The sequence below is a fragment of the Peromyscus maniculatus genome, chromosome 16 (assembly GCF_049852395.1).
Source record: "Peromyscus maniculatus bairdii isolate BWxNUB_F1_BW_parent chromosome 16, HU_Pman_BW_mat_3.1, whole genome shotgun sequence".
Classification (NCBI taxonomy): domain Eukaryota; kingdom Metazoa; phylum Chordata; class Mammalia; order Rodentia; family Cricetidae; genus Peromyscus; species Peromyscus maniculatus.
This window is the reverse complement of record NC_134867.1, coordinates 54,011,362-54,026,070: the sequence shown is the minus strand read 5'-3', so window position 1 is coordinate 54,026,070 and position 14,709 is coordinate 54,011,362. Positions and strand designations below refer to the sequence as shown.

Sequence of the window (14,709 nt, the reverse complement as noted above, 5' to 3'; positions counted from 1 at the left end):
CAATTTAGGAGGGAGAGCGGAGCGCGCCTAAATCCTAGAGAGGCGGGTCCGGAGCTGGAAGGGGAAGGGCCCTGGGCTGCGTGGCGCGCTTGCCGCTCCCCGAGCTGGCGCTTCAGAGACGATGGAGGGAGACGTGGGCCCAATGTGTGCCCATCAGCGATCTGCAGGCCGACGTCGGAGCCGTCCGCAGGACACGAGGACCCGCGGGAGGCCGGTTCGCGGGAGAGCGGCGGGGACGGGGGTGGGCAGCGCGGCGGGTCTGCGCAGGCGCCCCGCCTCCGCAGGCCACGCCCCCAGCGGCCTTTACCCCCGCCCTCTTGCCTCTTTGGGGCGGCGCGGATCGGGGCGGGTGGGCGGGGCCCTGGTTCCGCGGCTGGCCCCGCCCCCGAGGCCTCCTATTGGGCGGGCGAGGGCGTCCGCCTCACGCCGCCTGCCTATTGGCGCGCGCGTGCGGACGCCGCGCCCCATTGGTCTGTTCCGATTTGGGCACCAAATTCAAAGATTTTAAAAGTACCAGCTGGCGCCTTTTAAGAGCTACAGCTCGGCGCGACGGCCGGTCGCCTCTTCCCCTGCGGTCGCCGCCACCTCACCTGCGTCGGAGCCCGCGTTCCCCGGCATGAGCCGGCGCGTTTGCAGCGGTCGGCCCCGGCCGTCCTCCTGCCCCTGCGGCCTCGGCGCGCGGACGGTCGCGGACGGTGAGTGTGAGGCGGGCATTGGAGGGGTTCCCGACTCGGTGGCCGCAGCCTCAGCCCGGGTGCATGTGCAGATCACGGGGTCCCGGGCCTCGGGTGGCTTTCCAGGCCCGGGGCAGGAAAGGAGGGGACTGGGGCCGCGGAGGAGAGCCAGTCGGCTGGTGCAGAATGGGACAGTTGTGGTCTGCCTGGCACGGGGGTCCCACCATCCCATCCCACCCAGGTATCCCGCTCCGAGGACGTGCAGGTGGTGGCGTCTGCGCGCGGGATTCCACCCCAGCCCCTCTGCCTGGGCGCCAAATGCCCCCCTCTCCCCTCCCCCACCCCTGCCCGAGCTGTGACTGGGCTCTGGGCTTCCAGCCTGGCCAGATGCCTCTTCCCCAGCCCCTACACCCCCTTCTCACACTTGTTAAGCTCCCTCCCGTCCCAACTCAGTTTCCCAAACTTTTCTCCCTCAGCGTCCTGGCCGGAGAGCGCGGGAGATTGCGCTCGGCGCTTATCTCCCGCCCTCCCTCGTGCACCGCGCCCTCGGGGCACCTCCCATCACCGACCCCTCAGCACTTCTAGGGGCTCCTGCCCTGCTCCCGCCAAATGTAGAGACCCCCCCCCCTCTGCCCACCGTACCAAACTCAATGGAAAAAGATTTATTTTCTCCTCTTTTTGCCTCTTTTCTCAATCTCAAGTCCTGGAGCCCCCGGGAGGGTTTTGAAAAGCGCCTCCCACCCCCCAAAAAAAAGAAAAGAAAAAAAAATCCAAAACCATCAATTTGCCTCTAGTGTTTATTTAATGGTGAAAGTCGAGTAGTTTACTTTTTTTTCCCCTCTGAATTGAGGAGTTAGTGATCACTTGCTTCAAAGCCTGAATCAAGGTTCAGCAAACTCAGTTACATATATATTTAAAATATATCTTTGTTGGACCCTCAGTGAAAGACAATCATCTATTTTATCCTAGAAATTTTCGAAACTGGAGGAAAAAAGCAATTCTTTGATCTTCCTTCATCAGAACAGGAATTAAGTCTTGAGGGGTAGAAGCCTCTAGCTTAGCAGACTGTATTTGTAAAAGACCCTGAATCCTAAGTCAATCTTAAAAGTCGGAAATGTAATCGTTTTACGAGGGAATTTTTTTTTTTTTTTTTTTGCTCAACTTTCTTCCTCAGGAAATACGTGCTGCCTCCGAGTCCCCTCCCCGACTTAGTCTACAGCTTTGAAGAAATTTTTAAAAAATTAATTAGTACATTTAAATGATTTTCCAAGGAGGCTTAAAGGTTTTCTCATGAGAATTATACTTTAGGTCACTGAAATTTCCTCAGGCTTTAAGCGGAGAAATGAATGTGCTTAGCCTTGGCCGCATGCTTGGGGACTGAGACTGAAGGTTGGTTAACATATGGAAGAGCTAGAAAGACTTTAACGACAGTTTTAATTACAGCGTTTGATATGGAATGTAAGGTGGGGATTTATAAGTTGAAAGAAAGGTCAGACCGGGTGCACTTTATAACTCTCAAGCCTTCTCCCTTCCCCCACCCCAGTGATTGGCCTGAGCAGTGGTAATGTGAGTTCGAAACATTGAAATGTCTGAGTTTTATCTGTAGGTTCGTTTTAAGAAAAACCAAAAAATATCCTAGCGAAATAAACTGGTTGGAAAGTTCAGCAGAGAGCTTTTTTATTTGAACTTTGGCTTCCTGAATTTGTGCTTGTGTGGAATTTATCTTGATTTGCAGTGTAAGAAATGTGAGAGCTTGGCATAATGTGAGCAATGTGATAGAGATGCTATTGATTAGATCGTGCATTTAATCTTTCCATTTTGTGGTTGGGAAAACTAAGGCTGTAAGAGTTATCTTTTTGTCATTTTCTCCAGACTTAGTAAATGGTACTCTTTAGGTTAATTGCTAGAGTCTTTAACCATAGGATTTTTTTTTATTCTACTTAACAGTACATATCCTGTGCATTAGTTAATTGGGGTCATTGGCCTAAGTTTCTACTGCAGTTGTAAACCCTGGTTCCCTTGAGACTCTTGTGAACACCTCTAACCTTGATTTCACATACTTACCTGTAATCCACCATTGCCACTGAGTGATCCGTGACCTTTTCAAATTTGGAGCCAAATTTCGTTCTGTTTAGAAAAATATAAAGATTTGGTAACTCCTGAAGATCACACCTAATACCTAACTTGCCCCTTAATCTATCATAAGTGGGTATCAGATAAATGAAATGGCAAAAAAAATGCCCCCACATATTTGATTGGGGGAGGTATGGAATCAGGTAATCTGCCTTTATGTGTGATTGATTACATAAACAATATAAAGTATTTCTTATTGTTAAGGAGCATTTACTTTGACCTTTGGGAAGTTCTTGCCCAAGATGGATTTAGCTATTTTATATACCAAATTTTTGTCTTCTGATACTTTCTTTAATTTAGAAAACAAAAAAAAGAGAATCCTGTAGTCTGGAAAAGTTAACCCCCCCCACCCTTCTTAAAAAAGGAAATGATGTCAACATGTGAAATGCAGTTCCAAGCCAGCTGGAAAAGCTCATGAGAGCAAAACTTAGAACAGTTTGAGGCAAAAGTGAACATCCCTGGACTAGGTTTGGTGCCAACGCTGTTGATTACAGTGTTCTTGTCCTGCAAGTCCCACTCACATGAGCACATGCATTAGGCAGATCTCAGGTCAGAGGCACTGGCTGAGGGAAGGGATGAAACTGCCATAGCCATAGCTGAAGATCATGTGCTTTTCACCAGCTTGCCACCTGTGCCCAGTCAGAGCCACATAGAGATAGAAGAAAACCGACTGCATAGAGTTGCCCTGACCACATGTACACCATGGCCCATGCATGCCGACACAAGAGAATAGGGAGAGGAGACTTAGTGCAAAGGAAGCCTATAGAACTAATGATAGCTAGATGGGATGTGGTGTCCTGGAACAGTGGGAAAAAGCTAAAGAACCATGCAACCATAGGTTTTAGTTAATAGTTTTGGCTTAATCTGTTAATTGGGACACACACACTGTGGTAATGCAACCTGTTCATTTCTGTTAGTGAGTATGTAAGGACTGATATTTGGTGTCAAGCCCTGGGTTTAGTCCCTATCAGGGAGGAGAGGACCATGTTAGTACAAAAGTGATCTTTATTCTGTTTCGTGTGTTCTTTTCATAGGTTGTAAAGAAGAAAGTCCTGTTCTTTCTGTTAAAATGAAGTGTTTTAATTGCAACCCTGATCTTTCTGAACTTGAAGTGGTAAAACCTGAGGAGAGTGGGAGACAAGTTTCCTACAATCCTGTGTGTTTGGAGCCTTCCTGCAAGGACTGCTTTAGAAACCAGGAAAGGTTATCTTTCATTGAGTCACCAATTGTGGGACCTGATAACAACAAGGAAAATCAGCGTGTACAAAAACTACTCAATAGTTCAAGTGAAATAGAGGAGCTGGAGGCCAGCAGACTGTATGAAGACAGTGGCTATTCGTCATTTACACATCAGAGTGAACAGGAGGATGGCATCCTTATCCTGGAGAATTTCAGAAACAGTACCCAGCCCCGACTGCTGCAGTCACAGAGCCCAGACCAGTACCCCAACAAACACCTGCTGCCTGTCCTGCATTTTGAAAGAGTGGTTTGCTCAACATTAAAAAAGAATTCCAAGCGAAACCCGAAAGTGGATCGAGAAATGCTGAAGGAAGTTATCGCCAGTGGGAACTTTAGACTACAGAATATAATTGGCAAGAAAATGGGTCTGGAACACCTAGATATCCTCACCGAGCTCTCCCGGAGGGGATTTAAACACCTTTTAGCTAATATTTTGACAAAGCTCAGCGGCATGGACTTAATAAAGTGAGTGTGTTGCACACTGCATGTGTGAGATAACCTGGGACCCACTTGTACAGATGAGTGTAAATCAGTGCTGACTTGTGTTTGATTGATGGCATTTGAAATGAAAGGAAACATAGGAAATATGCATCTAGTCTGGTTACTTTGAATTTTGTAGTCTTGGTAGTAGAAGGATGCATTCTATACTGAATCCTCTGACTGGCCGAAGTGAAACAGGGTGGATGTGGTGGTTTCTATTATTGGCTGGTTTCTGTAATCAACATTGTGGAGTGTGCCATCTAAGTTAGTATAACGGTTTTCAAAATCGATTACAAGCAGCCTAGAGGAAGGTGGAGGTGTGCACATTGTACTAGTATGTAATTGGTTCTCCAAATAGCTACTCAAAAAGAATGGATACAGCGGAAGCTTGATGGAGCTTTAAAACATTTGAAAATTTTGGCCCTTGGGTAGTCTGGTTAAACACTGATACATGGTCATGGGAACCGTTTCCGTGTTTAGTCAGGTTAGCAAAGCTTACGTTGTGCTTCTGTTCTCTCCTCATCTTAGCATCTTGTCTCCTTTGCTTCCAGTTTGTCTAAAGTGAGCAGACTTTGGAAGAAGATAGTAGAAACCGATAAAGGAGCGTCGCAGCTGTACAGCAAAGCCATGCAGAGAGTCCTTGTAAGTGGTGTTTTTTTGAAGGACTGTTCTTTTTTCTTTAGAAGTAGAGACATTTTATAGCTGGGCGGTGGTGGCGCACGCCTTTAATCCCAGCACTTGGGAGGCAGAGGCAGGCAGGTCTCTGATTTCAAGGACAGCCAGGCCTAATTGAAAAAAAAAGGAAAAGGACAATTTTTTTGTAAGTCCTTTAAATTCATAGAGCACATCAGCCTCCCAGGGGCTGGAGAGAACGAGTGTGAGGGGCATAAGACACATTTAAAAAATTACACTTTTGGTTACTTACGCTTCCTCTAACCCGGAAAGGCTGCGCTGCGTGGACTGATTTAAAAATAAGGGCTGCACAATTAATTAGTGGTGTGTGTCATTGTGGTCAGTTATAAGACAAACTGAATTATCAACACCCTGGAGAGAGTCTTACTATGTAGAGCAGTGGTTCTCAACCTTCCTAACTAATTCTTCGACCCTGTAATACAGTTTCTCATGTTGTGGTGACCCCCAACCATAAAGTTATTTTTGTGCTACTTCATAACTGTAATTTTGCTCCTGTTACAAATTGTAAGGTAAATACCTGATGGGCAACCCCTGTGAAAGGGTATTTGACTCCCCCCAAAGGGGATGCAACCCACAGATTAGGAACTGCTGGTCTAGAGGAAGTGTTTAATTTTCTGAAGTACTTGGTAATTGTATTTCTGACAGTGTTCAGTATATGATTGGGAGTTTGGCCTTAGAGTTGGACATGCTTAGCAAAGAAAGAAATGCTGCTACTTAGCCAGGTGACTTAAGACAAGGGGTACTTAAATTCTGTGCTCAGTTAACTGACTACTGCCACCTGCTGGTAGTTGGGAGAATGACCATTTGTTCTGTGGGCAGGACTTTGGCCTTGGTTAGTTTAAAGGTACCTTGAAATCCTTATAGGCTCATCTTAGTTTCTGATTGACACTTCCATTGAGTTTGTCTCGGGAATGTTTCTGTGCATAGCCCTGTTGGGCTGTATTTAAACCTGCAGATTGACGCAGGACTGGATATCCCGTTCCTTTTTGATCCTTTTACCAACTGCAGATGTAATGAGTAGAGAAAAGAATTTTAAAATTCTGTTACACCTTTTTCAATCAGGAAAACAGTAAGTTGTCGCTGCATGCTTCAACGAGAGGGTACGTTGTGAGCAGAACTGCACTAACTTCTGTTCAGAAGTCATCGACTTGGACTCCCCCCAGAAAAGATACTCAAGCCAATTTGCCCAGTCAGCGTGATCAGAAGAAAGGTCCTGCCTACAGCCGGCACGGGGAATTCCTTGAGGTAACTGTCTAATGGGGGGTATTAGAACCAGCACTCAGTCCTCAGGGGAGTTAACGTGAGAAGTGGGGTTTCAGTACACTACTTGATATCTAGTGTCTGCTACTCTATTAATCACACGCTAACGTGCCTTTGGTTTAGAGTAAGAAGCATTAAGGCAGTTATTGAAGAGGTCACCTCTTCTGTCCCCTTTGTTCACTTGGTGACCGTGGAGTTTCTCAGACTGTTCCGTACTACATTGTAGTTGGCTCCTGTCATAAGGAGAACAGCTGAAGTTCATGGTTTTCTATTACTCTGAACTATTGGGTGATAGACACTAAAATGTCTCCTGTAAATCGTTAACTGTGCTGGAGGCATGGCTTCCCTTCCTGGTTTGGTTACCAGAATTCATTCAGTCCGCTAAAATACACATACATAACGGATTTTTTTCTTCTAGGTGGCCAAGACGTTAAAAAACAACGAGAGCCTCAAGGCCTGTGTTCGCTGTAATTTCCCTGCAAAATATGACCACTATTTGGAGCGCGCGACCTGCAAACGGGAAAGCTGTGGATTTGACTATTGTACAAAGTGTCTGTGTGATTATCATGTCAACACCAAAGACTGTTCGAATAGCAAGCTCCTAAAAGCCACCTGTAAAGTGATGGGCCCTTTGCCTGGAACTAAAAAAAGTAAAAAGAATTTACAGAGATTGTGACCCTTAGCACATCAACTGTAGAGGATCGTAAGGGCTACTTTTTAAGGATTGTTAGATTATAACTTACAAAGGTAAAAATAAATGTAGGGTGCCATTTTGCCCCTTTGGGAAGAGAGGACATGCATATAGCCTCTTAAAACAATTACAGTGTAATATTAAAAAATTAAAAATTTTCATACAAATGGAAAGATTAAATTAAGAAAAAGAAACTGGGTATCTATTTGTAGTTAGATGGTAAGTAAAATTGATTGGATTTTATGGCAAGTGAAGGCTGTAATTTTATGGAGTCTTTAAAACATGTGATTCACAGTGTTAGCATCTGTGATGCTTTACCAAATTTGTATTGTGTCCACGTCAACCTGAGTCTGTCGATTTAAATGTTTGTCTTTGTCAGTATGAGCCTTTTTCAATGTGTAAAGTATTCATTGTAAAGTCTTGTTTACTTTATTTCTGGTCTGTTTTAGTGTTTTTATACTTGTAAATATTTCTGTTTTTACGTGCCAAAGAAAATAAATATTCATATAACTTTATTTTGTTTTGTTACAAATAAAATTGTTATAAGTTTAGTAGCATGTGCTCTTCATTTTTATGCCCACATTGGCACTGGAAACAAGTACACTGAGCTGTGAAGGGAATTGGGTGGATCATGTGTCACTAGAGGGCTTGTCCTACCTCTCCTAGTTCCCTCCCAATAGCTTATCTGGTAAGTGTGTAGACCTGTAGATAAACATCTCTAGATGCTGCAACTCCTTAGAACACTGAAGTATAAAGGGCATTTTCTGTCTCAGCAGACTTACCATCAGGTTTACTGAGTAGTGGGCAATGGTTTGTTTTTATTTTCTAGTTTTCATTTGTTTATCCATAAAGAAACATGGATGACCTGCAGTACCAGTTTAGTGATCTTATCTTGCATTAGTTCAGGTTTATCATGAGCAATCTTCAGTTTTAAAGAGTATCTAGTGATCCTAGTCAGTGGTAACTTCATTTTAGGATTTGAAATCTATCCTTAAGTGCTTTCCTGGTTTTGCACGTTAGGGTTTTGTTTTTTGTTGTTGGGTTTGGTTTAGTTTTTTGTTACTTTTATCGAGACAGGATTTCTCTGTGTGGCCCTAGGTATCCTGGAACTTGTTCTGTAGACCAGGCTGGCCTTGAACTCAGATCAATTGTTCTGATTGGAATTTACCTATGAAAAGAACTTGGACACCGGAAGCTCTTGGTATTCTGTACTATTGGTATTTTAAGCACATTGAACATGGACAGGGCTTTTTGGTTTTGTATTTGGGTAGTTTTCATTTCCAAATGCCTCCTGAAGCTGGTGATCCATTTTCCCCCTTAGATTTGAGGAATTTGCAGAATTGCCTTAAACAGGTTTTCCGTATCATTACTCTGCCTCGGTTCCTTCAACATCACTGGCTATCAGATTTGGTTTCTTAGTTGTACCACAGGCTTTGGGTGACACATTGTTTCCCCCATCAATTAATGCTATCTGATTATTCCTGCATATGTAGTTCCTGGTACTCCTCTGCCTCATCTGTTAGGGGTGTTTAGGGTTTAACTGTGCTATTGATGAAACACTGACCAAAAAACAACTTGGAGGGGAAATAGTTTATTTCATTCACATTTCAAATCAGTTCAGCAAAAGCAGGGCAGGAACCTGGAGGCAGGAGCTGATGTAGAGGCCATAGAGGAGTGATGCCTTCTGGCTTGCTCAGCCTGCTTTCTCAGGAGAGCAGCCTGGGGATGGTACCATCCACAATAGGCTGGGCCCTTCCCTGTCAATCACAATACCCTGCAGGCTTGCCTATAACCCAATCTTACACAGGCATTTACTGTGTCTAAGCCAGCAGTTCTCAACCTGTGGGTCACGACCCCTGTATCAGTATTTACGTTACAATTCATAACTAGCAAAATTCCAGGTCTGGAGTAGCAGTGAAAATAATTTTCTGGTGGGGGGGGGGGTCACCTCAACATGAGGAACTGTGTTAGAGGGTTGTAGAGTCAGGAAGGGTGAGAACCACTGCTCCAAACTTAGCTGTCCTGCCACCTCTTCCTTGGTCTCTAATCCACTTCCTTCCTTGGGATAGTGTCTCCCCTTTGTTACTAAAACTTTTTACCCAGTCAACTGAAGTTTTTGAAGAAAAACTTCTAATTTGGTTTTTGAAGAAAATGTCAGTTTGTCTATGTTGCCACGCTGGTTAGTTTTTTTGTTGTTGTTTGGTTGGTTGGTTTTGTTTTTAACTGGACACAAGGTAGGATCATCTGGGAAGAGGAAAGCCCTCCCTTGAGAAAGCGCCTCTGTTTGATCGGCCTGCAGACACATTTGTGGAGCGCTTTCTTGATGAACGGTTGATGTGGGAAGGCCCAGCCCACCGTCGGCGGTTCCACCCCTGTATGCGCGTCCGTGGGGTGTATAAAACAGCACGCTGAGCAAGCCACGGAGCAAACTAAGTCTTTGTCTGTGGCCTCTGCTTCAGTTCCTGCATCCAGCTCCTGCCTTGAGTCCCTGCCCTGACTTCCCTTTGGGATACAGCTGGAAATCGTAAGCCAAAACAAACCCCTTCCTCCTCAAATTGCTTTTGGTTGTGGTGTTTCATCACAGATTGGAAAATAGCTTAGACGGTTGCTTTTCGAGGCCATACCAAGATATTTTCCAAACCGGCAGCCTTTTCTCAGGAAACGTGTGAGGGTTCCGTTTATGTGGCATTCTTGGCAACATCTACTCCAGTCTGTAAGAAAGCAATACAACTGGGTTGGGGATTTAGCACGTTTGGGGAGTATATATTATTGATCAAGTGGTTTATCCACCTGTCTTTTGATTGGTTATCAGCTTAGAGGAATTGTTTTAATTTTTTTATTGTTCCAAATGATTTTCCTTCTATAGAGCATGTTTTTCATGCTGTATCTAAGAAATGTATCTAGTCTACATACACAGTTTTCTCCTACATTCACTTTTAGAAGTTTTACATTAAAAACAGTACTACCTTTGTTTGTTTGGGTGGGTGGAAGCATACTATAGAGCATGCAGGTACAGGTTTGAAGACAACTTGGGGAAGCTGGTTCTCTCCTTGTATCACGTGGGACTGAGGCTTGGCAGCAAGCACCTTCACCTGCTGAACCATTTTGTTGGTCCATTTGCACACTTTGTAATTTTATGGTTAGAGTGTATGGTTAGTCTGTAGTTTCTAGAATGGTGGGAGGAGTGTCTTGAAATGGGCACCCATTTGTCCCAGCACTGTCTGCCGACCCATGTCCTTTGCCTACTGAAATGCCTCTTGGATTCCACACCACCCTGGTAAGTTTTATAACCTGACAATGGCAGCTTTTTAATATTTTTCGGACATTTTCCAAGTTATGTCGCCTATTGTGTTTCTACATAAGTCTTGTTAGTTTATCGGTTTTAATAGGACATTGGTTTTGATTGGGATTGTGGGGACCATATCGGTATGACAACTACTCACATCTCAACAGCCCTGTTTCCCAGCCCCAAACATAGCGGTCTGTCTGATACACATCACTCAACATGTCTTTTCATTATATACATCCAGTACATATATAATGTACTTATCCTTAAGCTTACCCCTAAGCCTCATATGTTATAATATTGTGACTACATCTTATTTTCAGTTTTCTATGGTCTGTTGCTATCTTGAAATGCAATGTATTTATTTATCTGGCAACCTTACTAAATATAGTTAATTATAGTTGAATGTTAGTAGATTTGTATCAAACAAATAAATATAATTTTATTTCTCTTAGTCCATCTATAAGCCTTCTATATGACTTTAGTTTCTTGATTATTATTTTTTGGGGGCACGTTTTATAGTCTAAAACCTGCGGCTCAACAGAAATGCTGGTGATGTTTTTGTCAGATCCCAGATATTAAGGAAAACGCTAAGAGCAATGTTAGCTGTTTTTTTTTTTTTTTTTCATGAGTTGCCTCTGTTTACTTGAGGTTCCTCTCTGTTGGCTTTTGTCAGTTTTTTTCGCTGGCTAACGTGGTCATGCTGGGTATGGAGGTGTGGTGACTACCATAAATTACCTTGATTTCCTAGTATTAAAACAACCTTCCATTCCTAGGATTAAGGCCACTTGTCCATGATATTTATTATTTATATTATTGGATTATGTGAGTGTGTGTGCATGTGTGTGTGGGTGTGTTGAGAAGTGTTGCATTTGTGTGCATAAGAGATGTTGGCTTGTAGCTTCCTAGGGTGTTTGGGACATACTCCCCCCTTTTCAGTTTCCTGGATGTTTATGTAGAATTAGAATGCTCTCTTCCGTTGTGGTTATCTAGAAATCAAGAAAGCTGGATTTCCATTATGGGAAAGTGTTTACCTGTGTGTTTGTAAATAGCTACAAGGCTCTTCAGGTCTCCATTTCTATTCATTTCTCTTTGAATAAGTTTATTAGTTTTTCAAGGACTTTTTCAGGAACAGTAATTACGGGATTGCTTAGCATGGAGTGGTCAGAATAGTCCTTTACATACTTTGGAATCTGCAAATGTCCTCCTTTTAATGATTTTTGCAACATAGCTTGGTCTTGACTCACTTTGATGTACTAAGAAGATGGATAACTTAGACAATGGAGCTTTCCTGGTCGCAGTGATGTGGTCCACACTGTGTATATATTTGCTTGTTTGGAGGAAGTCAGAATGCTAGCTTAAAGCTCACCGAAGCTTCCTGTAACACCCAGTTGACCTTGCTCTTTGAATTGAACCTAGATAAAATCTAGATCACAAGATATCCTAATTGGTGCCTGTTGGAGTAAGAACACACATTACATTCAGAAGCGACTGGCCTTGGCCAAGCAAGGTGCGAGCTAGGAGTTGAACTTGGCAGTGACTATATTACATGGCCCCTCTGATCCAGGCAGGGAGCAGCCCGTGTCCTCCAGTGCCTGTGCCTTGCCATCCTGCTAGAGTGTGAGGTGAACGTGTACTTGGTGTCACTTGTGATAACCTTTCAACAGCAGATACAGCTTTGCTGAGGCCCTTCTCCTCATGAAGCCAGTTCAAATTTGGCAGTCCTGTGTTAACTCATGTCTCGGATGCTGGGAATGAAAGATTAATGTTTCTATAAAACTCCAGTGTGTCCATATGCGTTGCTCTTTTGTGGTGTTCTCAACCTCGGTGCTGCCCACTTCATATAATCAAATGCTATCTTCACAGGTTAGCCCTGAGGCCAACTTACCATGTTGGTGGGAATGCTGTTGGGTACCAGGAGATGAGTGGTCCAGGACTCTGCCTAGGAAGCCTGCCATGCCTTTTCCCACAGTTCGAGGGCTGCTGTAAACTCTGACTGTATGAGAGAGTTTCAACTGTTGCTCTGCTTAGAGTCCTGACTATGTGACATTGTTCCCTTTGCTTCAAATTCTTCTTCAACAGTTTGAACACATTGCCACGAGATGGCGCTCTTTTGACACTGTCCTTTTGAGTGTTCACTCCTGGGAATGTAATGAAAAAAGGGATGTAAGAATATTATTGTGTTTCTATTCAATTTATGTTATCAGATTAGAAAGTGAAGTACATATATATTGCTATTTTAGGATATTTATATTTTAAACAGTTTAACGTTTGGTCTTAGATATGAAGGGTACGTCTTCTGTTCAATATTTGAAAGAATTATTCCTTAGAAAGTGTAGCTCTGTGCTAACCTGTGTGGAAGCATCGTGTAGTTACAGGATATTTGAAACACAATTCATTTAAATCCAAAGTGAGTGCATTATAAATGGAGCACGCGCACCAGATATCGGAGACTCCATACAAAGCAAAACAAAATCAGCTAGACAATTTTCATATTGACTGCTGATTGAAATAACCATATATTATTAGATTTACTGGGTAATTAAAGCACAATGAAGTTCACCCAAGTTACAGAGAAGTCTTTTCTGGCACCATAACTGATGTGTCAAGATAGAGGACCCTAACAGTCAGCGCTTAAGGTTTTTTTTTTTTTAATTAAATGAAATTATTTTATTTAATAGATATGTAGGAAAGAGTACATTTGCTAGAAAAATGAACAAAAGGATATTTTCGACCACTTTAGGCTAAATATTCCCTGTGTTTTGTTGATGTAATTCTGAGTTGTTAATATGTAAAAGGGAACTTTATCCATAACAGAATAGGAGATGTACTCAGACGTTAGGTACACCTAAGCAATTAATCTTAAATTTACATGTGTACGTGTATGTGTATGAGGAAAAGAGTGACCAGAAGAGAGCATTGGTTTCCCTGGACCTGGGGTTACCGGCAGTTGTGAGGCACCTGGCGTGGGTGTTGGACTTGAACTCTGGTCCTAGGCAAGAGCAGCAGGCCCTTTTAACCACCAATCCATCTCTCCAGCCCTACAGCAAACTTGTTTTTCCAGAGCTCCTGTGCAGCAGTGATGGCACCTGACACCTCATCCTCACATAGTTGTGGCTGTAGCTTCTTACTCTCTCACTATTTAACCTTGAACGGGATGTTTGTAGCCAAAATAAACTTGTGTTAAATTTTCTATCATCTGTGTTACTGTGCTTCTGAAAACTAAAAAGCTTTTTGACCTCAGTAGGGTGATAAGAGAAAGCAGACTTACTGCCAGGTAAAAATTACGTTACATGCCGGGCGTGGTGGCGCACGCCTTTAATCCCAGCACTTGGGAGGCAGAGGCAGGCGGATCTCTGTGAGTTCGAGGCCAGCCTGGGCTACCAAGTGAGCTCCAGGAAAGGCGCAAAGCTACACAGAGAAACCCTGTCTCGAAAAAACCAAAAAAAAAAAAAAAAAAAAAAAAAAATTACGTTACAGTATGGAGCTAATGAACCTTTAAATATCTTTAAAGTGCTGATGGAGACATTAAAAGTTATTCATCTGTCCATATTTAGAACATCTCTTGAGCACCTTCTGTATACAGTGTGAGCTAGCTTGGTGATGTCAAATGCAGAGCCTATATCTGAGTTCCATCAGAGAACGCAGCTTTAAGACCTCCTAACAGTTCATGGTAGATGGCTTAGGTGTACTTCCACACTGGTTAAGACTGTCTAAGTAGAAATGGTTTAGTCTTATTAATGACCGACTTCCTTCCAGAAGTGCTCTGAGTGAGTGGACGAGATTGTAGGAGGTCAAGGGAGTCAGCACTATGGAACCAGACCATGGAAGAACTGATGTTCTAGATCCAGAGACAGATTCTCAGGCCACAGAGGCACAAAGCAATATCTATGCCATCCCTATATTCTGGAGAGATGCAGTTGGGAAAAGACAGGGGAATGTTTACCCTATGAGAGAAGTTGAGGGTGACAGTTTTTTCCCACTCCAAGGGATAGCAACAATCTTTCTGGGAGTGTGCTGGCCCACATGGAATATGGGTATTGGCAGTGCTGAGATTGAAGGGCAGAGAGAAGAGGACCATATGGCCTCCCCACCCCTCTTTATTTGCTGGAGCACAGGAAGTGTATCTGGGTTGGGGACTTCATGTGAAAGCTATGCTCTGGTCAGTGTGACACACTGTTAGACTAACATAGCCTGGTGGGTGAAGAGCTGGGATCATGTCCACACAGGTTCTTCCTGGAAAGCTGACAGTA

General features: G+C 43.6%; 1 protein-coding gene across 1 annotated transcript; it reads left to right on the top strand.

Moving 5' to 3' along the window:
• Nucleotides 1-489: 489 nt before the first annotated feature.
• On the top strand, nt 490-7,719 carry Fbxo5 (F-box protein 5). Its single transcript, XM_006978081.4, has 5 exons — nt 490-695; nt 3,842-4,511; nt 5,078-5,168; nt 6,282-6,464; nt 6,898-7,719. The coding sequence occupies exons 1-5, from the start codon at nt 617-619 to the stop codon at nt 7,153-7,155; spliced, it is 1,281 nt and encodes a 426-aa protein (XP_006978143.1). The 5' UTR covers nt 490-616; the 3' UTR covers nt 7,156-7,719.
• Nucleotides 7,720-14,709: the final 6,990 nt, after the last annotated feature.

Excerpts from the sequence above, each read along its gene's own strand:
- Fbxo5 (XM_006978081.4), top strand. The coding sequence starts at position 617 with ATGAGCCGGCGCGTTTGCAGCGGTCGGCCCCGGCCGTCCTCCTGCCCC. Across the intron at positions 696-3,841 it reads CGCGCGGACGGTCGCGGACG|GTTGTAAAGAAGAAAGTCCT; the intron begins GTGAGTGTGAGG and ends TTCTTTTCATAG. Across the intron at positions 6,465-6,897 it reads GGCACGGGGAATTCCTTGAG|GTGGCCAAGACGTTAAAAAA; the intron begins GTAACTGTCTAA and ends TTTTTCTTCTAG.